The following is a 24,613-nucleotide window of genomic DNA, read 5'->3' as shown; positions in this document are numbered from 1 at the left end:
TGGGTTTCTGTACAGCACTTTGATATATCAGCTGATGTAAGAAGGGCTATATAAACACATTTGATTTGATTGTGGAGCTGGAGCCAAGAAAACCCCAATACCACGGGAAGCTGAGGAAACTTGATGAGCATAAACTGTATAACTGTATTGACTCACTGTGGTTCCCGGACACACGCAGGTGGATAGGGCTAGTTTTGTGGGTAAGCCTGCCTATAGATCGCCCATCCAGTGCTTTAACATCCAGGTTAGTGGAGACTGGCTGAGTGGGGATGCCTAGCTCAGACACCAGGGTATCGTCCATGAAACTCTCGTCGACCTAGAGTCAATGAGAACCCAGAGAGATTTAGACTGGTCGCCCCACAGCAGGATGGCATGAAGAGGGTGCAAGTAAGGGGAGAAGAAAAACTCTCCATGTGGTCCACCAGATTCCTTGTACCTACTGATGAGCCTGGTCAATTTAAAGGACAGGTAGACACATAATGACCAGCAGTTCCACAATACAGACAACTCTTGATTTTAAGTCTGCGTAATCTTTCTGCTGGAGACAGACTAGCTCTGCCGAGTTGTATCGGCTTCGATAAAGGCGAGTCGGTAGACTTGAACTCTAGTAAGCTCGGATCCTCTCGGGGACATCCGGAGTTCCTCGGAGGCAAGCAATTGGGACCGCAATCAGATCTCCTCTCCCCCCCTAAGTTCCCGTAGCCGCCTATCGATCCAGATGGTCAAGGCGATGCGCAAATCAAGATCTGTAGGCAGCTCCCGGGCTTCGAGCTCGTCCTTAACCTCCTCCGATAATCCATGAAGGAATGTGTCGAACAGGGAAATCCGGATTCCTGGCACTCTCAGCAGCCAATGAGCGGAAATCAACCGCATAGTCCGCGAAGCTGGAGTAACTTCCGGGCAGCCTCTCTCCCGGACAACAGAAAATCGAAAACCTTTTTCCCCTCAGCCACAAATTCTTCCAGGCTGAGAAACACGGCAGATTGTTGTTCCCACACCACGGTAGCCCAGGCGAGAGTCCTCCCGGTCTGGAATCCGTCCACAAGACCTTGGAGTAACTCCTTGTGTCTCCCAATGGTGGCTCCTTGGGAGGAGATGGCGTTGCGGACCTGGTCGGAGTGTGCTGGGTCAGTCATGGCCAGTTCGTACTATCAGACCTCAGAATAAGACCCAGATGCAGGCAGTTCGAAGTAACACAATTTTATTACAAAACAGGGGGCAGGCATACAACAGGTCAAGGGCAGGCAGAGGTCAGTAATGCAGAGCAGAGTCCGAAAGGTAAAGAACGTCAGGGCAGGCAGATTCGTCAAAACCAGGAAAACTAGAAAACAGGGACTAGAGAGAAAAACATCAGTACAGGAAAGACGCTGGTAGGCTTGATGAGACAAGACGAACTGGCAACTGACAAACAGAAAACACAGGTATAAAGCACAGGGGATAATGGGGGAAATGGGCGACCCCTGAAGGGGGGTGGAGACAAGAACAAGACAAAGTATTCATAGCCCTTGACTTATTCCACATTTATTTTTTTCTAAATGAATTAAATCTAATTTCTCACCAGTCTACACACAATACCCCATAATAACAAAGTGAAAACATGTTTTAGAAATTGATTGACAACCAATTTCAGGTCTTGCCATAGTTTTTCAAGCAGATTTAAGTCAAAACTGTAACTCGGCCACTTGGCACCATTCATTGTCTACTTGGTTAGCAACTCTAGTGTGGATTTCACCTTGTGTTTTACGTTATTGTCCTGCTGAAAGGTGAATTAATCTCCAAATGTCTGGAGGAAAGCAGACTGAACCACAATTTCCTCTAGGATTTTGCCTTTGCTTAGCTCCGTTCTGTTTCTTTTTTATCCTGAAAAACTCCACAGTCCTTAATGATTACAAGCATGATGCAGCCACCATTCTGCTTGTAAATATGGAGAGTGGTACTCAGTCATGTCTGGTATTAGATTTTCCCAGACATAACACTTTGTATTCAGGACAAAGTAAAAAATGTTTGTAGTAGTACTTTAGTGCAGAGGTCTCCAACAGGTAAAAAGTACAATCAATTTTCACGTGTTCCACTGCGAAATGTCATGAACAAATCTCGCAAGTATCACAAGCACCCAGCTACCACCATGCTTCACTGTAGGGATGGTGCCAGGTTTCCTCCAGACGTGATGCTTGGCATTCAGGTCAAAGAGTTCAAACTTCGTTTCATCAGACCAGAGAATCTTGTTTCTCATGGTCTGAGAGTCTTTAGGTGTCTTTTGGCAAACTCCAAGTGGGCTGTCATGTGCATTTTACTGACGAGTGGCTTCCGTCTGGCCACTCTACCATAATGGCCTGATTTCTGGAGTGCTGCAGAGATTGTTGTCCTGCTGGTTGTCCTGCTGGAAACTTCGCCCATCTCCACAGAGGAACTTCTTGTTCACCTTCCTGACCAAGGCCCTTCTCCCCCAATTTCTCAGTTTGGCCTGGCGGCCAGCTCTTGGAAGAGTCTTGTGGATCAAAACTTATTCCATTTAAGAATGATGGAGGTCAATATGTTCTTGGGGACCTTCAATGCTGCAGACATTTTTTGTACCATTCCCAAAATCTGTGCCTCAACACAATGTGCCTCGACACGATCCTGTCTCGGAGCTCTATGGACAATTCCTTCAACCTCATGGCTTGGTTTTTGCCCTGACATGCACTTTCAACTGTGGGAACTTATATAGACCGGTGTGTGCCTTTCCCAATCATGTCCAATCAATTGAATTTACCCCAGGTGGACTCCAATCAATTTGTAGAAACATCTGAAGGATGATCAATGGAAACAGGATGCACCTGACCTCAATTTCATGTCTCATAGCAAAGGGTCTGAATATTTATGTAAATGAGGTATTTCTGTTTTATTTTGAATCAATTTGCTAAAATGTCAGATCTGTTTTTGCTTTATCATTATGGGGTATTGTGTGTAGATTGCTGAGGATTTGTATTTATTTAATCAATTTTAGAATAAGACTGTAATGTAAAAAATTGTGGAACATGTCAAGGGTCTGAATACTTTCCGAAGGCACTGTATATTGACAGAAAACAAAGTGCTATACTTTCTCTTATAGGGACCCAGGGGAGAGGAGAAGAATATGCCTTTCAAGAAAGCTAGAAGAACATTTATTGCACTTAAGAAGCTCTCATGCCTTGTTGCAAACAGGATGCATGTTTTGGAATATTTTTATTCTGTATTCTGTATTCTTCCTTCTCTGTGGAGTAACTACAATGTTTTCTACTATCACAGCAAACTCTAACTGTTTTAAAGTCACCATTTCCTCATGGTAAAATCCCTGAGGGGTTTCCTGACTCTCCAGCAATAGTCATTAGACATAGACATTAACTAGCTCTAATTAGAAAATGTCTTAATGATGTTCTTTCTTTCCTCATCCTCTCTCTCTGTCTCTCTCCCTGTGTGTCTCTCCTTCACACACACACACACACACACACACACACACACACACACACACACACACACACACACACACACACACACACACACACACACACACACACACACACACACACACACACACACACACACAGCTCAGTCAAATGTTGGGGAATGACATCAAGTATCAGGTGCGAGAGCCTGTTGGACTGAGGGTCTGGATCCTCATCTCTGCAGTAGCCTTCACAGTCATGGCCTTGATGGTGAGTTGATAGAGTCTGAATGACACACAGTCACAACACACACATACAGGTAACTGCCAAAATAAAGGACATGGCAACATTGTGTCTTAATAGGGCATTGGGCAACTACGAGCTGCTGGAACAGCGACAAAGCGCCTTGGGATGTATTCTACAAGTGTCTGTATCTGTATTGGAGGGATGCAACACCATTCTCCACAATAATTTCCATCATTTGGTGTTTTGTTGATGGTGGTGAAAATAAGGCTGTGTGGCGGTCATGAAATGTTGTCAGCCGGTAACCAGCCGGTAACTGTCATGCAAATAATTGCCGGTCTCATGGTTATTGACAGTTAATTACACATAGCATACAAGCCACTGATGTTGACCTTTGGAACATCAACATTGAAAAATCTATTTAATATAGCCTCCACCAGGGGTAGGCAACCCTATTCCTGGAGTGCCACAGATACTGCAAGATTTTGTTCCAACTAGGCACCACACCTGACCAACTGAGCTAATTGATCAATTCAGTGATTGCCTGGTTAAATCAAAATCATGAACTGGCTGTGGCACTCTCGGACCAGGGTTAACTACACCATCAAAATAAATCTAAAGAAAAATTATAATATGATAATATTGCCTATTTCAGAACAACAGAATAGCATATGAAATACTTCCTGTGGCATTATTTTATATTATTTAAAAGTAACAAGAATAGAATTGAACTTAGCTGAATAAAATGGAAAGGATATTTTCCCCAAACAATTTCTGAGCTAGTGTGCACTATTCTGTGTTGAGCAGTTAATTAACAAAGTGATCATTTGAAACCGGTCCTCCTATATGCTTATTTTAGAGTTATGTATGCTGCTTTAGTTGTGATAAAAAAAACACTTATGTTGAATGTTTTGATTTATAATGCATTCTAAGGCTGCATGATGTGACTAATGAGGATTTGAAAAAAGTAGTGTGAAAAGCATGCACTCCGCTCTGGTTTTTGAGCACTTCCTCAGTCTCTTATTCATACCTTTAACTAGGCTGTGTAGGCTATGGGCTCTCCATCCCTGTTCCAGGGGTCCTAGGCATATAGGCCACACTTAGATTTATTTGGCCACTTTAGTTGTGATACAAACCTTATCAAAACATACAGTATAGGCCTATGGGCTAGGCTACATCTTTACATATAGTTTGGACACTCCTACTCATTCAAGGGTTTTTCTTTATTTGTACTATTTTCATTGTAGAATACTAGTGAAGACATCAACACTATGAAATAACACACGTGGAATCATGTAGTAACCAAAAAAGTGTTAAACAACTCAAAATATATTTTACATTTGAGATTCTTCAAAGTAGCCACAATTTGCCTTGATGACAGCTTTGCACACTCTTGGCATTCTCTCAACCAGCTTCATGAGGAATGCTTTTCCAACAGTCTTGAAGGAGTTCCCACATCTGATGCACCACTCCATCACTCTCCTTCGTAGTAAAATAGCCCTTACACAGCTGGGAGTTGTGTTTTGGCTCATTGTCCTGTTGAAAAACAAATTATAGTCCCACTAAGTGCAAACCAGATGGGATGGCGTGTCGCTGCAGAATGCTGTGGTAGCCATGCTGGTAAATTGTGCCTTGAATTCTAAATAAATCAGACACAAGCAAAGCACCCCCACACCATAACACCTCCTCCTCCCTGCTTCACAGTGGGAACCACACATGCGGAGATCATCTGTTCAAATACTCTGCATCTCACAAAGACACAGCGATTGGAACCAAAAATCTCAAACTTGGACTCATCTGACCAAAGGACAGATTTCATGTTTCTTGGCCCAAGCAAGTATCTTCTTATTATTGGTGTCCTTTAGTAGTGGTTTCTTTGCAGCAATTGACCATGAAGGCCTGATTCAAACAGTCTCCTCTGAACAGTTGATGTTGATATGTCTCTTACTTGAACTCTGTGAATAATTTATTTGGGCTACAATCTGAGGTGCAGTTAACTCTAATGAACTTATCCTTTGTAGCAGAGATAACTCTGGGTCTTCCTTTCCTGTGATGGTCCTCATGAGAGCCAGTTTCATTATAGCACTCGATGGTTTTTGCGACTGCACTTGAAGAAACTTTCAAAGTTCTTGAAATTTTCCAGATTGACTGACCTTCATGTCTTAAAGTAATGATGGACTGTCGTTTCTCTTTGCTTATTTGAGCTGTTCTTGACATAATATGGACTTGGTCTTTTACCAAATAGGGCTATCTTCTGTATACCACCCCTACCTTGTCACAACACAACTGATTGGCTCAAATGCATTAAGATTGAAAGAAATTCCACAAATTAACTTTAACAAGGCACACCTGTGTAATTGAAATGCATTCCAGGTGACTACTTCATGAATCTGGTTGAGAGAATGGCAAAGCTGTCATCAAGGCAAAGGGTGGCTAAGGGTGAATCTCAAATATAAAATATATTTTGATATGTTTTAACACTGTTTTGGTTACTACATGATTTCATACGTGTTATTTCTTAATTTTTATGTCTTCATAATTATCTGCTGTTAATCTACAATGTAGAAATTAGTAAAATAAAGAAAAACCCTTGAATGAGTAGGTGTGTCCAAACTTTTGACTGGTACTGTATGTGAAACTAGTTGATTTAGAATGGGCCAATATCATGCACCTGTCGGAACAGGGGCTGGGAAGAAAAGATGTCATCCATAATGCACTTGAATAATTAATGGAGGACGCTTTTCCCGCAATTAATTTTTATGCCAGCCAGGTAGACTACCTCGGTTGTAAAGCAAAGAAATGTGCTTAATATTAGGACATTTGAGAAGTAAATATAGTACGCCTAGCCTATAGAAAGCTGATGGGATCCTTGTCTTTTTAAGAGGTCATTAAAACTCTGTTTTCTCACCCAATTTCATATCATAGCCTATAGAAATGTTGCGTCACATGGGCTCATAGGAACACTTATTTCATTCCATGCATCAACCAGCTTATGAGGAGCTGGCTCTCGCTGCTCAAAAGATGATCCTATTCTGCGTAAACTCTGAATGCCAGGGCTCTCATGAAGTGTTTGATTTGATTTTCGATCGCATTTGCATTGATTAGAAGGACAATAGAGCGCTGAGTACCAGGCCATTAGCAAGTTTGGTAGGCTACAAATGACCATGAGTGACATCAAAGCATAGTTTTGGAGAAGCCTAGTTACTGTGAATCAACTGTCATGTGGAATTTGACTGCGGTCATGACTCGTGACTGCCGGTGTGGCGGTAATACGGTCACCGTAACAGCCTTAGGAGGAAAGCACTGTCTCAGGCACCACTCCAGAATCTCACATAAGTGTTCAATTGGGTTGAGATCTGATGAATGAGACACACACACACACACTCCCTTTAAACCCACTATGCTCCTTTGAGACCCATTTTTCAAAGTCATTGAGATTTCTTCTTCTAGCCATGGTAGAAAATAATGGGCAGCAGGGTATCTTTATACATGAACCTAAGCATGATGGGATGATAATTGCTTAATTACCTCGATAACCACACCTGTGTGGAAGCATCTGCTTTCAATATACTTTCTACCCCTCATTTACTCAAGTATTTCCTTTATTGTGGCATTTACCTGGAGTAAACATGATCCAGACCTCTGTAACCACTCCTCACCTGAAGTGTTTCATTCTCTGGCTTGACAGTAGGGTTATCTTTCACCGTTTAGAACTTTCACGAGTGGTTTAGAACTGTACCAAAATATTTCACTAGGAGTTAAGGAAGCAGTCTGTCCACTCTTTCAGTCTCCCCTCTCTTTAGTGAACAGAGTCCCATACAGTTAGTCTTCACTACAATATCTCGATGGGACATCTGGGAGGAACAGCTCAGCCTTTGTCTGCCCCTAAATTTACTGTGTAGCTGAATGACCTTAGACCCTGTTACTATGTCTGTGAATGGTTTTACTGTGGGGGTACAGGAAGCCACATTGTTTAATGGTAAATGAAGTTATTCTCTGTCTAATGCTCTATTTGAGGAGCAACTGCCTGGTGATTTTGTCACAAACAGACCTAGCTTTCTTGGAGCAGTAGTTACAACCGCTGCCCGTGGTTGATCGAGCTATGCTCTGGGACCTCAAACTATCCCCCGAAGTATTGTTACAATGGTGCATGTTGTGATTAAGATGATGAGTGTGCTTTGTTGTGTTCCCTCTGCAGGCCCTGGTGTTGCCCAAGCAGCTGTATGACATAGTGTTTGAAGAGGAGATCAACAACACCAGTGTCTCCATCAGACTCTATGGGGGAGCACTGCTCAGTGAGTGCACACACATTCTGGATGTACAGTTGAAGTTGGAAGTTTACATACACCTTAGCCAAATACATTTAAACTCAGTTTTCACAATTCCTGACATTCAATCTGAGTAAGACTTCCCTGTCTTAGGTCAGTTCGGATCACCACTTTATTTTAAGAATGTGAAATGTCAGAATAATAGTAGAGAGAATGATTTATTTCAGCTTTTATTTCTTTCATCACATTCCCAGTGGGTCAGAAGTTTACATACACTCAATTATTATTTGGTAGCATTGCCTTTAAATTGTTTACGTTGGGTCAAACGTTTCAGGTAGCCTTCTACAAGCTTCCCACAATAAGTTGGGTGAATTTTGGCTCATTCCTCCTGACAGAGCTGGTGTAACTGAGTCTGGTTTGTAGGCCTCTTTGCTCGCACACGCTTTTTCAGTTCTGCCCACACATGTTATATAGGATTGAGGTCAGGGCTTTGTGATGGCCACTCCAATACCTTGACTTTGTTGTCCTTAAGCCATTTTGCCACAATTTTGGAAGTATGGTTGGGGTCATTGTTCATTTGGAAGATGCAATTGCGACCAAGCTTTAACTTCCTGACTGATGTCTTGAGATGTTTCTTCAATATATCCACATAACTTCCCTTCCTCATGATGCCATCTATTTTGTGAAGTTCACCAGTCCCTCCTGCAGCAAAGCACCCCGCACAACATGATGCTGCCACCCCCATGCTTCACGGTTGGGATGGTGTTCTTCGGCTTGCAAGCGTCCCCCTTTTTCCTCCAAAGGTCATTATGGCCAAACAGTTATATTTTTGTTTCATCAGACCAGAGGACATTTCTCCAAAAAGTACGATCTTTGTCCCCATGTCCAGTTGCAAACCGTAGTCTAGCTTTTTTATGGCGGTTTTGGAGCAGTGGCTTCTTCCTTGCTGAGCGGACTTTCAGGTTATGACGATATAGATAATTTTGTACCTGTTTCCTCCAGCATCTTCACAAGGTCCTTTGCTGTTGTTCTGGGATTGATTTGCACTTTTCGTACCAAAGTACGTTCATCTCTAGGAGACAGAACGCATCTTCTTCATGAGCAGTAGGACGCCTGTCTGGTCCTATGGTGTTTATACTTGCGTACTATTGTTTGTACAGATGAACGTGGTACCGTCAGGCATTTGGAAATTGCTCCCAAGGATGAACCAGACTTGTGGACATGTACAATTTCTTTTCTGAGGTCTTGGCTGATTTATTTTGATTTTCCCATGATGTCAAGCAAAGAGGCACTGAGTTTGAAGGTTCTCAGTTTGCCTATGATGTTAATAAGCCTATCAGAAGCTTCTAAAGCCATGACATCATTTTCTGGAATTTTAAAGGCACAGTCCACATAATGTATGTAAACTTCTGACCACTGGAATTGTGATACAGTAAATGATAATTGAAATCATCTGTCTGTAAACAATTGTTAAAAAAATTACTTGTCATGCACAAAGTAGATGTAACCTACTTGCCAAAACTATAGTTTGTTAACACGAAATTTGTGGAGTGGTTGAAAAATGGGCTTTAATGACTTCAGACTTCAACTGTAGTTTGGACACATCTACTCATTCAAGGGTTTTTCTTTATTTTTACTACTTTCTACATTGTAGATGAGTAGCAAAGACATCAGAACTATGAAATAACACATATGGAATCATGTAGTAACCAAAAAAGTCTTGAACAAATCTAAATATATTTTATAGTTGAGATTCTTCAAAGTAGCCACCTTGATGACAGCTTTGCACATTCTCTCAACCAGCTTCATGAGGTAGTCACTTGGAATGCATTTCAATGAAACAGGTGTGCCTTGTTAAAAGTTAATTTGTGTAATTTCTTTCATTCTTAATGAGTTTGAGCCAATCAGTTGTGTTGTGACAAGGTAGGGGTGGTATACAAAAGATAGCCCTATTTGGTAAAAGGCAACGTTCATATTATGGCAAGAACAGCTCAAATAAGCTAAGACAAACTAAAGTCCATCATTACTTTAAGACATGAAGGTCAGTCAATCCGGAAATTTTCAATAACTTTTAAAGTTTTTTCAAGTGCAGTCGCAAAAACCATCAAGCGCTCTGACGAAACTGGCTCTCATGAGGACCGCCACAAGAAAGGAAGACCCAGAGTTACCTCTGCTGCAGAGGATACGTTCTTTAGAGTTAACTGCACCTCAGATTGCAACCCAAATAAATGCTTCAGAGTTAAAGTAAAACGCATCTCAACATCAACTGTTCAGAGGAGACTGTGTGAAAAATAAATAAATAAAAATAAATATGGTATTACTGCCATCTTTGATATAAGCAACTTAAATCAAACAAGACACGACAAGGAAAGACTACCAAACGTAAACAATGTCGCCATAAAAAATGTTTAGATAAAAGCTCTCTTTGTATTGTCGAATTGCTGCTAAGAAACCACTACTAAAGGACACCAATAAGAAGAAGAGACTTGCTTGTGCCAAGAAACACACGCAATGGATATTAGTCCGATGGAAATCTGCCCTTTGGTCTGTTGAGTCCAAATGGTTTATTTTTGGTTCCAACCGCTGTGAAGCATGGAGGAGGAGGTGTGGGGGTGCTTTGCTGGTGACACTGTCAGTATTTTTATTCAGAATTCAAGGCACACTTAACCAGTATGGCTACCACAGCATTCTGCAGTGATATACCATCCCATCCATTTTTTAACAGGACAATGACCCAACACACCTCGAGGCTGTGTAAGGGCTATTTGACCAAGAAGGATAATTCCATATTTCTTCTAAAACTCAAGTTGACAAATGTTATCGACAAAATGATTGGCACTCCAAATCTAGTACTCCATTGCACATCCTTTCGTTGCACATCCTTTAGCCAAGATAACTGCAGACAAACTCTTCTTGTAGCCATCAATGAGCTTGCTGCAACATTCTACTGGCATTCTTTTCCACTTTTCAGCAGCAAACTGAGGGGTACCCTCCAACTGATGTTTTCAGCAGTCCCTATAGATTTTGGATGTAATTCAGATCTGTGCTCTTCACTGGCCACTCCAGAACTGTCCAGCATCTCTTATTGAACCATTGTTGGTTGCTTTTTGATGTTTGGTGGTCATTGGTGGTCATTGTCTTGCTGGAAGACCCACAACCATCAATGGAGACCCAGTTTTTGGACAAAGGTCACTGGTTCGAATTCCCAAGCCGACACGGTGAAAAATCAGTCTGTGCCCTTGAGCAAGGCACTTAACCCTAATTTGTTCCAGGGGAGCCATACTACTATGGCTGACCCTGTAAAACAACACATTTCACTATCCAGTGTATGTGACAATACAACATATATACACTGAGTGTACAAAACATTAAGAAAACATTCCTAATATTAAGTTGCAACCCTGTTTTTGCCCTCAGGACAGCCTCAATTTGTCAGGGCATGAACTCTACAAGGTGTCAAGCGTTCCACAGGGATGCTGGCCCGTGATGACTCCAATGCTCCAATGTTGGTTGAAAGTCCTTTGGGTGGTGGACCATTCTTGATGCACACGGGAAACTGTTGAGCGTGAAAAACCCAGCAGCGTTGCAGTTCTTTAGACAAACCGATGTGCATGGCACTTACTACCGTGCGCCGTTCAAAGGCACTTAAATCTTTTGTCGTGCCAATTCACCCTCTGAATGGCACACATACATAATCCATGTCTCAATTGTCTGAAGGCTTAAAACATTTTTTTAAACCTGTCTCCTCCCCTTCATCTCCACGGATTGCAGTTAATTTAACAAGTGACTTCAATATGGGATAATAGCTTTCACCTGGATTCACCTGATCAGTCTTTCATGGAGAGATCAGGTGGTCATAATGTTTTGTACATTCAGTGCATTCAGACAGTACTCAGACCCCTTCCCTTTTTACACAGTTGGTTACTTTACAGCCTTATTCTAAAATTGGTTAAATAAATAAGACATCTCATCAATCTACAGACAACACCCCATAATGACAAAGCAAAAACAGGTTTCTAGAAATGCTGCAAATGTATTTAAAAATAAATATCAGAAATAACTTATTTACACAAGTATTCAGCCCCTTTGCTATGAGACTCGAAATTGAGCTCACGTGTATCCTGTTTCCATTGATCATATGCTTGATGTTTCTACAACTTGATTGGAGTCCATCTGTGGTAAATTCAATTTATTGGCAGGGTTGGGCAGGTTACTTTCTAGTTGTAATCCGTTACAGATGGTAACGTAACTTTTGGATTACCCAAACTCAGTAACATAATCTGATTACATTCCGTTACTTTTAGATTACTTTCCCTTTAAGAGGCATGAGAAGAAGACAATAAATAATAACATAAAATCAATGTTAAAGTTTACATAGCTGGCCATATATGGATGGTTATGAGGCTTCTTCTAACCCATCACTTTCTACTACATATAATAATATTAAATTATATATTTACATTAAAAACCAAAGTGTGTCATTCCAGTCATTCCAATAAATGTTATACCCCTTAATCTTCAAGAATAGGACTTGTAAATATGGAAGTATAGATTAGAAAAATTGTTTTACCTGAGCATGACCTCAAAACTAAGGACTTATGAGCCAGCCCTACTCTGTTGTTTATTATTTTGTTCTCATGGAGGACTGATTGGGCTCATTGATTTGAGTTAACTTCACTACACTCTTTTCACCTCCGGATGAAAAGCGTGCCCAAAGTAAACTGCCTGCTACTCATGCCCAGAAGCTAGGTTATGCATATATTTGGATAGACAACACTCTAAAGTTTCCAAAACTGTTAAAATAATGTCTGTGAGTATAACATAACTTATTTGGCAGGCGAAAACCTGAGAAAAATCCAGGAAGTGGGATTTATTTTATGTTTGTAGTGTTCTATTGAGTGCCATTACAGTATCCATTGACTTAGGACTCAAATTGCACTTCCTATGGCTTCCACTAGATGTCAACAGTCTTTAGAAATTGTTTCAGGTTTGTATTCTGAAAAATGAGAGAGTAAGACCACTCTGAATGAGTGGACCCTACAGTGTCCCAGAGCTTTTTCCTGCGCATGACCGAGAGCGCGCCTTTCTTGTTTCACTTTTATATTGACGACTTATTGTCCGGTTGAAATATTATCGATTATTTAGGTTAAAAACAACCTGAGGATTGATTATAAACATCGTTTGACCTGTTTCTACGAACTTTACGGATACTATTTGGATTTTTCGTCTGACTGTTGTGACTGCGTTTGAGCCTGTGGATTACAGAACAAAACTGAAGTTTTGGGATATAAAGAGGGACTTTATCGAACAAAATGAACATTTACTGAGTAAATGAGTGTCTTGTGAGTGCAACCATATGAAGATCATCAAAGGTAAGTGATTAATTATATCGCTATTTCTGACTTGTGTAACTCCTCTACTTGGCTGGTAACTGTTGGTAATGATTTGTCTGCTGGGAGCTGTTCTCAGATAATCACATGTTATCCTTTCGCCGTAAAACCTTTTTGACATCTGACACTGTGGTTGGATTAACAAGAAGTGAATCTTTAAACCGATGTATAACAGTGTATGTTTTATTAATTCTTATAATGAGTATTTCTGTTTTTGAATTTGGCCCTCTGCAATTTCACTGCATGTTGGCCAGGTGGGACGCTAACATCCCACGTACCCTAGTGAGGTTACAAAATAAATGCTGTGCTCATGGAATGGCCATCCATGATATAAATGGCCATCCATGATATCAACATTATTGTTTTAACCATGTTTTGAGGCTATACAGTGTTTGTTTACATTTACAATGTTCACAAACATTGGAGAAAAACAAGCTTATATTTTGGGATCTCGTGGAGTGTGACAATTGAACTAAGCTCACAGATCACTGCACCTGTACATAGCCCATCTGTAAATAGTCCATCCAACTACCTCATCCCCAAACGGTTATTTATTTTATTTATTTAGCTCCTTTTCACACCAGTATCTCTACTTGCACACTTATCTTCTGCACATCTATCACTCCAGTGTTTAATTGCTATATTGTAATTATTTCATCACTATGGCCTATTTATTGCCTTACCTCCCTTATCCTACCTCATTTGCACACACTGTATATATACTTTTTATTTTGTATTATTGACTGTATGGTTGTTTATTCCAAGTGTAACACTGTGTTGTTGGTGTTGCACTGCTTTGCTTTATCTTGGCCAGGTCGCAGTTGTGAATGAGAACTTGTTTTCCACTACCCTACCTGGTTAAATAAAGGTTCAATAAATAAATAGATGAGGCTATAAGTTATATTTTTTCAATAATCAATATATATATATATATATATATATATATATATATATATAGTCCAAAAATGGATGTAGCAACTACAGATTGACCCTCTTAAGTATATCAGAGGTGTGCAAGTTTGAACATGTGTCCATCAGGCCTATGGATAAAAAAATGTATCAGCATGAATTAGATTGAGCAATAAAAGCAGCTGTTGCAAGAGCACATTTTTTTTCAAAAACAAGCATTGATAGGCAGCATAACCTTCTTGAATTCAAACATTATTGGGATATTATTATTGTTGTATTATTGTATTATTATTATTATTATTATTATTATTGTGAACAGCCATCCACAACACCACAATCCATAAGAAGCAAATAGCTAAATGAGAGAGCAGCAGTGTGATTCAGATCAATAATAAGTGATTTCTGTATCGCTGTAGACTACACCACAGCTGTCATCCTTCCAAGTGTTTATTCAAGTTGGATAATCTTTGGATGCCGACAGCAGTCGCTCCATTGGAAGACATAGTTTTGACTGTAGACTACAAAAGCCTATTCCTGCTCTTTTCCCACGCTCCATCAAACACATTTGGTGTGTCATCATAGTCGCTCAGGTGGAACAAACTTAAACTTGAGCCTTTTTTCATTGCTGACTTGAATGTCATTGAGAAGACAGGAGATGGCTGCTGTTTCACGGTCCCCTGACCAATTGTGCTATTGGGTGTTTTTTCAAATGATTTGAAACTTATTTTGTACATAATGTTTCTGCCACTGTGTCTTATGACCAAAAAGAGCTTCTAGATATCAGGACAGTGATTACTCACCACGTACTGGAGGAACACTTTTACTTTAATGAGTCGGACGTAAAGGATTTATTGAAGATGCCAGACAAGGCCCTCATCCCCGTCATTCGCAAGAGAAAGAGACGTAGATATCGGGGACGAAGATCTGGGCGCCTTGCAAGGATCCAACGGCAAGTGGGTAATCTCCCTTAACAATCGGTCCCATTAGCCAACGTACAATCAATGGATAATAAAATAGACGAACTACGATCCCGTATACCCTACCAACGGGACATTAAAAACTGTAATATCTTATGTTTCACCAAGTCGTGGCTGAACGATGACATGAATAACATACAGCTGGCGGTTTTTACGCTTTTTCGGCAGGATAGAACAATGGCCTCTGGTAAGACAAGGGGTGGCCATCTATTTATATTTGTAATCAAAAGCTGGTGCACTAAATTAAATCTAAGGAATATGTTCCGGGAATCTTCCGATGGCATTGAGGAGAACACCACATCAGTCACTGGCTTCATCAATAAGTGCATTGATGACATCGTCCCCACAGCCGCGAGCTGCCTATTGACACAAGCCTACCAGATGAGCTAAATTCTATGCTCGCTTCGGGGCTAGTAACATTGAAACATTCATGAGAGCATTAGCTGTTCTGGACGACTGTGTGATCACAGTCGAGTAAGACCTTTAGAAAGGGCAACATTCACAAGGCTGCAGGGCCAGATGGATTACCAGGATGTGTACTCCGAGCTTGAGTTTGTAATATCAACAAGTTTCAAGCAGACCACCATAGTCCCTGAACCAAGAACACTAAGGTAACCTGCCTAAATGACTACCTACCTGTTGCACACACGTCTGTAGCCATGAAATGCTTTGAAAGGCTGGTCATGGCTCACATCCACACCATTATCCCAGAAACCCTAGACCCACTCCAATTTGCATACCACCCCACCAGATCCACAGATAATGCAATCTCTATTGCACTCCACACTGCCCTTTCCCAGCTGGACAAAAGGAACACCTATGTGAGAATGCTATTCATTGACTAAAGCCAAAGGAGGCAAAGGAGATGATTGTGGACTACAGGGAAAAGAGGACCGAGCACGACCCCATTCTCATCGACAGGGCAGCACTGGAGCAGGTTGAGAGCTTCAAGTTCCTTGGTGTCCTCATCAACAACAAACTAACATGGTCCAATCACACCACTTTCTATTGCACTCTATTGCACTCAACAATTCCCTTTCCCACCTGGACAAAAGGAACACCTATGTGAAAATGCTATTCATTGACAACAGCTCTGCGTTCAACACCATAGTGCCCTCAAAGTTCATCACTAAACTAAGGACCCTGGGACTAAACACCTCCCTTTGCAACTGGATCCTGGACTTGCTGACGGGCTGCCCCTGGTGGTAAGGGTAGGTAACAACACATCCGCCACGCTGATCCTCAACATGGGGGCCCCAGCCGGGGTGCGTGCTCAGTCCACTCCTGTACGCCCTGTTCACTCATGACAGCATGGTCAGGCAAGACTCCACCATCATCAAATTTACAGATGACACAACAGTGGTAGGCCTGATCACCGACAACGATGAGACAGCCTATAGGGAGGAGGTCAGAGACCTGGCTGTGTGTTGCCAGAACAACAACCTCTCCCTCATGGTGATCAATACAAAGGAGATTATTGTGGACTACAGGAGAAGTAGAACCGAGCACCCCCCCATTCTCATCAAAGGGGCTGTAGTGGAGCAGGGTGAGAGCGTCAAGTTCCTTGGTGTCCACATCATTAACAAACTATTATGTTCCAAACACACTAAGACAGTTGTGAAGAGTGCAGGACAAAGCCTATTACCCCTCAGGATACTGAAAAGATTTGTCATGTGTCCTCAGATCCTCAAAAAGTTCTACAGCTGCATCATTGAGATCATCCTGACTGGTTGCGTTATTGCCTGGTATGGCAACTGCTCAGCCTCTGACCACAAGGCACTACAGAGGGTAGTGCGTACGGCCCAGTACATCACTGGGGCCAAGCTTCCTGCCATCCAGGACCTCTATATCAGGCTGTGTCATAGGAAGGCCCTAAAAATTGTCAAAGACTCCAGCCACCCTAGTCATAGACTGTTCTCTCTGCTACAGCACGACAAGCAGTACCGGAGCGCCTAGATCCAAAAGGCTTCTTAACAGCTTCTAACCCCAAGCCATAAGACTGCTGAACACCTAATCAAAAGGCTACCCAGACTATTTGCAGTGTCCCACCCTCTTTTACATTGCTGCTACTCTCTGTTTACCTATTCATAGTCACTTTAAATCTACCTACATGTACATATTACACTTATTTTTCTTAACTGCATTGTTGGTTAAGGGCTTGTAAGTAAACATGCATTTGACAAATATAAATTGTTTTTTAACAGAAAAACAGTCAAAGATCTTTTTCACAATCATCCTTTCTGAATTTCTAAGTAATCCTCGAAGTAATCATCTAGTTTTTCAAAAGTATAGGTAATCTGATTCCAATATTTATGCTGGTAACATAATGGATTACAATTACTGTTTGTTTGTTATCCCTTACATGTAACAGAATACATGTAATCCGTTACTCCCCAATCCTGTTTTTGGACATGATTTGGAAAGGCACACACCTGTCTATATAAGGTCCCACAGTTGAAGGTGCATGTTAGAGCAAAAACCAAGCCATGAGGTAGAAGGAATTGTCCGTAGAGCTCAGAGACATAATTGTGTCAAGACACAGATATGGGGAAGGGTACCAAAAGATGTATGCAGCATTAAAGGTCCCCAAGCACACAGAGGCCTCAATCATTCTTAAATGGATGTGGTTTGGAATCACCAAGACTCTTCCTAGAGCTGGCCACCCGACCAAACTGAGCCAGGAGAAGGGTCTTGGTCAGGAAGGTGACTCTGAAAGAGCTCCAGAGTTCCTCTGTGGAGATGGAAGAAACTACCAGAAGGACAACCATCTCTGCAGCACTCCACCAATCAGGCCTTTATGGTAGAGTGGCCAGACGGAAGCCACTTCTCAGTAAAAGGCACATGACAGGCCGCTTGGAGTTTGCCAAAAGGCACCTAAAGACTCTCAGACCACGAGAAACAATATTCTCTGGTCTGATGAAACCAAGATGGAACTCTTTGGCCTGAATGCCAAGCGTCACGTCTGGAGGAAACATGGCACCAGCCGTACGGTGAAGCATGGGGTGGCAGCATCATGATGTGGGGATGTTTTTCAGCGGCAGGCACTGGGAGACTAGTCAGGATCGAGGGAAAGATGAACGGAGCAACGTACAGAGAGATCCTTGATGAAAACCTGCTCAGGACCTCAGACTGGGGCGAAGGTTCACCTTCCTACAGGACAATGACCCTGAGCACACAGCCAAGACAATGCACAAGTGGCTTCGTGACAAGTCTCTGAATGTCCTTGAGTGGCCCAGCCAGAACCAAGGCTTCAACCCGATCAAATATCTCTGGGGAGACCTGAAATAGCTGTGGAGCAACGCTTCCCATCGAACCTGACAGAGTGTGAGAGGATATGCAGAGAAGAATGGGTGAAACTCCTCAAATGCTCAAGAAGACTCGAGGCTGTAATCGCTGCCAAATTTGCTTCAACAAAGTACTGAGTAAAGGGTCTGAATACAGTACATACAGTTGAAGTCGGAGGTTTACATCCACTTAGGTTGGAGTCATGAAATCTCATTTTTCAACCACTCCACAAACTTCTTGTTAACAAACTATAGTTTTGGCAAGTCGGATAGGACATCTACTTTGTGCATGACAGAAGTCATTTTTCCAACAATTGTTTAATGTAAAAAAACAGTTTCAAATTTTGCTACATGAGACCAAATCAAGGCGGTTGGTCCCATATTATGTCTATCTGTGATAAGCTACCCAGGAAAGGGATGAAAATAGCCCATGTTAATATAAGTAGCCCAAGGTTCATGAAATCAATAACTTGCTAACATCAGATAATGTTCATATATTAGCCTGAGACTCACTTAGATAATTGATTTGATGATACAGTGGTCGCAATGATATTACATCTATAGAAAAGACAGGAATGCTTATGGGGGAGGTGTTGCTGTATATATTCAGAGCCATATCCCTGTAATGCATAGAGAATATCTTATGTCAAGTGTTACTGAAGTGGTGTGGTTGCAGGTTCACTTGGCACATCCAAAGCCTTTTCTTTTGCTATAGGCGCCAAGTGCTATTGACTGGTTTTCATCAAGCTGTCCCCTCGAGGAAGCTTTTCACTGTAACCAGTGCCTGTAATCTGGTTCAGGTTATTAATCAATATACCAGGGTGTTTATAAATATTACTGGAACAAGATCATCCACATTTATTGATCACATTTTTAATTATACTATAGAACTTTGCTCTAAAGCTGTATCCGTACCCATTGGATGCAGTGATCACAATATAATGGCTACATCCAGGAAAGCCAAAGCTCTGAAAGCTGGGCCTCAAATAGTGTATAAGAGATCATCAACAGATTTGGCATCTTATGTGGATGATGTTAAAAATATGTATTGGTCTGATGTGGTTAATAAAGAGCATCCAGATGCTGCACTTGATGAATTTATGAAATTGCTTTTTCCAATTACTGATAAACATGCGCCTGTTAAGAAACTGACTGTTAGAATTGTTAAGGCTCCATTGATTGATGAGGAATTGAAAAAAACTGTATTGCTGAAAGGGCAAAATTAGTGGCTAATATGTCTACCTGCACATCTGACTTACTGCAAATTCCGAAATTGTGACTAAACTCAACAAAGAGAAGAAGAAACGGTATTATGAAGCCAAGGTTAATGATATAAAGTATGATGGCATGAAATTATGGGCAGAAAGAGGAATTCAACTCCATCTTTCATTGAATCATTTGATGTTTCCAATTATTTCAATGATTATTTCATTGGCAAAGTAGGCAAACGTAGGCAGGAAATGCCAACAGCAAACAGAGCCATCATAATCATGCATAAAAAAATAATGGAGGAAAGTAAAGCAAAAGAAGTTTGAATTTTGTAAAGTTAGTGTGGGAGAGGTGGAATAATTATTGTTATCGATCAATAATGACAAGCCTCCTGGCATTGACAACACAGATGTCATATCTTTAATCTGAGCCTAGAGGAATGTCTTTGTCCTCAGGAAGCCAAAGTCATTCCGCTACCCACGAGTGGCAAAGCTTCCTTTACTGGTTCTAACAGCAGACCTATATGCTTACTGCCAGCTCTTAGCAAACGGATGGAAAAAAATGTTTTACCAAATACGATGATATTTCTTTGTAAACAAATGAACTTTCAGCAAGTTTATAGAGAAGGGCACTCAACATTATTGCACTGACACAAATGTCTGAAGATTGGTTGAAGGAAATTGATAATAAGAAGATTGTGGGAGCTATACTGTTAGATTTTTTCAGCCTAGCTTGGAATCCCCCTTTCCTTCCTTCCTTCTTCATTGCCATCGGTTATCTTGGTCAGCAGAAACAGGTAAGCCCACTGTGCGGGGTACAAAGGAGTGAATGTAGTATTCCAGACCTGGGGAGCTGAGAGATTCTTCTGTATACAGTATACACAGCCATGCAATATCCATAGACAAACATTGGCAGTAGAATGGCCTTACTGATGACCTCAGTGATTTTCAAAGAGCCACCGTCATAGGATGCCACCTTTCCAACAAGTCTGTTCGTCAAATGAACTGCCCTGCTAGAGCTGCCTCAGTCAACTCTAAGTTCTGTTATTGTGAAGTGGAAACATCTAGGAGCAACAACAGCTCAGCTGCGAAGTTGTGGGTCAACCAAGCTCACAGAACGGGACCACTGAGTACTGTCCTCGGTTGCAACACTTACTACCTCTGAAAGAAACCGCAGCACAATAACTGTTAGTCGGGAGCTCTCAACCCCCCAGATCTGGAATACTAGAGAATTCTGTGCTTCCAACTTTGTGGCAACAGTTTGGGGAAGGCCCTTTGCTGTTTCAGCATGACAATGCCCCCGTGTGCAAGTTGAGGTCCATGCAGAAATTGTTTGTCGAAATTGGTGTGGAAGAACTTTACTTGCCTGAACAGAGCCCTGACCTCAACCCCATTGAACACCTTTGGGATGAATTGGAACGCCGACTGTCAGCCAGGCCTAATCGCCCAACAACAGTGCCCGACCTCACTAATGCTCTTGTGGCTGAATGGAAGCAAGTCCCCGCAGCAATCTTCCAACATCTATTGGAAAGCCTTCCCAGAATGGTGGAGGTTGTTATAGCAGCGGGGGTGGCAACTCCATATTCATTCCCGTGATTTGTTAATGCACGTGATGTTCGACGAGCAGGTGTCCACATACTTTTGGTTATGTAGTGTGTGTAGCTTCCGATTCATGATCCAGAAGTGTTTGTCATTCATAGGAAGTTATTAATATTATTTCACAGACATTCTGAGTAAACAAAGTCATTAATGCAAAAATAGCCATAAAAAAAGCTAAGTCGAGCAGGAACCGACAAGACGCTCGCCCTCCTCAGAACCGCCATGTTCGAGATAAGGTCAATATAAATAGTGCATAAAAGCCTCGTCCCGCTGCGGCGTCCATTATTTCCAAGGTAATGTATCCAAGGTAACGGAGGCGTTTATCCGGCTTATACCACAGAAAACAATATGAAAGTACACATTTACTTGTAGAAATCAAAAATTGTATTTATATAAGCTAATTCATATACTTTTTCATATTTTGGTTGCTAGAGATGCAACCCAGTCATTAATTAGATTAGTCTTTATGTTCCGTTCTTATCCCTCGCTTGCTAGCTAGCCAGCTAGCTATGGCTAACACAGTCACTACCTCTGCAGTCAGAATAACAGCAAAGTAGCGGTTTTCTATTGACATTTATTAGGATACATCCATAACAATGAGCTGATAATGCCAGATTTTGTCTGGCATAGCTACAAAAGTTTGCCTTCTCGTCAGAACACTCGACACTGTTCATTACAAGGGATCACATTGCATATCAAACACTAGGCTAGAAGCTACCTAAATAGTTTATTGCTAACAAAACTGCCAATATGACAAGCAAATAAAAAAAATATCAGTTGCTGAAAACAGCTAATCAAACTAGAAACGTGGGAGTATTTAACAGCATAGCACCACTTGCGTCATGATTGCAACAGTAGGGACCAGAGAAATTGATGTTCTTCACATTCCCCTCTTTAGGTCATCTAATGCTTCAAAACAATATTTATCTGAAAAAAAAGAATAACTATGCTAGCAAGCTAGCTACGTTTTTTCGGTTTGTGTGGTTGTTGGTTTAGCTTTCTGTAACTTCAGCAAGTGCAGTCTGCATGTGTCGGTGCTTATTGCGTCATGATTGCAAGGGGTCCCGATACCTTTTCCAACTGTCCTGATAGAAAATATATAACTGTCCCGTTATCTACATTTTTGTGAATTTCAGTGGCATTGTGTGGCTTGAAGAGGATAAGGTGATGAGCAGAGGGAAAAAGGGATGGTGAGGGCATGAAGAGGGAGAGATTGAGGAGGATAGGGTGATTTGTAAATCACCAGGGAGTGGGGGGAGGAGAAGAAGGAGAAAAATTAAGAGCGAGAGAAAAGGAAGAGGGAAATAGAGAAGAACGGAATAGATTAAGCAGGAAGTTAGGGTGATTTTACACACCACAGAAGAGAGAGAGGGAAAGAGTGAGAGGAGGGGAGGAGAGGGAGATGGAACAGATGGATCATGGCATGCAGGAAGGATATACATACATACTTCTAGCTCCATCACTCCACGGTCACACCATCCTCATCCCTCCATCCCTCCCACAGTCACCCCTCAGCTCAGCCCCCCACCTTCTCCCACTTTCCCCCTTCCCATGTGGATGTGTGGGTGGATGAAAAGGCTGGGATATACTGCTAGCTTCCTCATCACAACCACCCTCCTCGCCATCGCTCATCTCAATGTCCACCTCCACTCACCCTCCCTCCCTCGTCCTAGCATGTGGGGTGTGTGGGCAGACGAGAGTAATTAGAGATGGAAAATCAACCTGGAAATATGTCCAAGACTTTGTCTGTACACATCCTTATTTGTCTGTACTTGCATGCTTGATTCTGAGCCAGTTGGCCTAATAATAACATTGGCATAAGTTTTACTGCGTTTCAGGAAGACCTCATTATCTACATTTTGGGTGATCTTAAAAAAAAAAAAATGGAGCCCCAAAATTAGGTATTTATTATACTGTAGATAGCTTGCCAAGGGTTTTTGGAGTGTGCAATTTTCCCATTCACTGAACACTGCAGCTTATACAGCTGTATTTAGATTTGGAATAGGAATGCCTACGTACCATTGGCCCCTCTCCCATGGCCTCTCTAACCCCTAACCTCTGACTTGTGATTCATGGCATTTCCTCCCTCAGGTCTATCCCTCATCTTGTGGAATGAGATCATCATTCAATATGTTAAGTCTAACCCTGAGCTCTAACTGACCCCTTCAGGTCTGTCCCTCATCATGTGGAATGGTGTCTATACACAAGAGAAGATCATCATCCAGTGGACTCTGCTCAGTGAAGCATGCTACTTTGCCATCCAGTTTTTAGGTGAGTGCTTATGATTATAAAACCTTTCCTATTTCTACCAATTCATATTTTATTTATTTATTTAACTAGGCAAGTCAGTTAAGAACAAATTCTTATTTTCAATGACGGCCTAGGAACAGTGGGTTAACTGCCTGTTCAGGGGCAGAACGACAGATTTGTACCTTGTCAGCTCAGGGATTTGAACTTGCAACCTTCCGGTTACTAGTCCAACGCTCTAACCACTAGGCTACCCTGCCGCCCCATATATTTGACTTTATGGCCGAATACTCTTTCCAATGCTGATTGAAAATAGTTTGATAGATGAAAACAATGCATGAAAACCTATCTAGACTTTTTGTTGATATCAAGGACTTTGCTCCTGCTGTGCAATGCACTATCTTCAGACTGTGTATGAGTTAACACTGTCCTCTAGTGGTCGAGACACAGTAGCACAGTTTGGAGTCTCATTGAGCTGCACATGTTGAAGAGTCACTCTTCAGTTTCATTAAATGTGAAAGGGGTATTTCCTGCTGACTGAGTGTCATACATTATCAATCAATCAATATGTTTTTTATTCTTAGTTATAACTGTTGTCTCAATTCTGTAATTTCAGTGACGTCAGTCACTCTAGTGGAGATAGGCTCGTTGCCCAACGCTGCAATCTTCCTCCTCCTCAGCCGAGTAATCTTCCTCCTGGTCACTCTGCTCTACTACTACTACCTGGGCAGAGGACGACCCAAGAAGATCTGATGGCGAGGGGAACTTTGCTTCCAGATGTGGGCTCAGAGGGAGGTGGGGTGTATTGAGGGAGGCAGGTAGCCTAGTGGTTAGAGCGTTGGGCCAGTAAATGTTGCTAGATCAAATCCCCGAGCTGACAAGGTAAAAATCTGTCGTTCTGCCCCTGAACAAGGCAGTTAACCCACTGTTCCTAGGCCATCATTATAAATAAGAAATTGTTCTTAACTGACTTGCCTTTAAAATTAAGGTTACATTTTTAAAAATGTAATGATTTGAAAGTGTAGAAATGTAATGTGCAGTGGTGGAAAAAGTACCACATTTACATACTTGAGTAAAAGTAAAG

The 24,613-nt window shown here is 41.6% G+C and overlaps 1 protein-coding gene across 1 annotated transcript; it reads left to right on the top strand.

Annotated features, from left to right (window-relative positions):
* Positions 1-3,567: 3,567 nt before the first annotated feature.
* Positions 3,568-24,387, top strand: LOC109888737 (tumor protein p53-inducible protein 11-like). Its single transcript, XM_031823225.1, has 4 exons — positions 3,568-3,674; positions 7,846-7,942; positions 23,452-23,553; positions 24,146-24,387. Exons 1-4 carry the CDS (start codon positions 3,576-3,578, stop codon positions 24,280-24,282), a joined length of 435 nt encoding a protein of 144 aa, XP_031679085.1. The 5' UTR covers positions 3,568-3,575; the 3' UTR covers positions 24,283-24,387.
* The last annotated feature ends 226 nt before the right edge of the window (positions 24,388-24,613 follow it).

This window comes from Oncorhynchus kisutch, linkage group LG4, assembly GCF_002021735.2.
Source record: "Oncorhynchus kisutch isolate 150728-3 linkage group LG4, Okis_V2, whole genome shotgun sequence".
In the NCBI taxonomy this organism is placed as follows: Eukaryota; Metazoa; Chordata; class Actinopteri; order Salmoniformes; family Salmonidae; genus Oncorhynchus; species Oncorhynchus kisutch.
This window is presented reverse-complemented; position numbering and strand designations above follow the sequence as displayed.

Coding starts and splice junctions, on each gene's coding strand:
- LOC109888737 (XM_031823225.1), top strand. CDS start 3,576: ATGTTGGGGAATGACATCAAGTATCAGGTGCGAGAGCCTGTTGGACTG. Junction 7,943..23,451: donor CTATGGGGGAGCACTGCTCA/GTGAGTGCACAC, acceptor TGACCCCTTCAG/GTCTGTCCCTCATCATGTGG. Junction 23,554..24,145: donor CTTTGCCATCCAGTTTTTAG/GTGAGTGCTTAT, acceptor CTGTAATTTCAG/TGACGTCAGTCACTCTAGTG.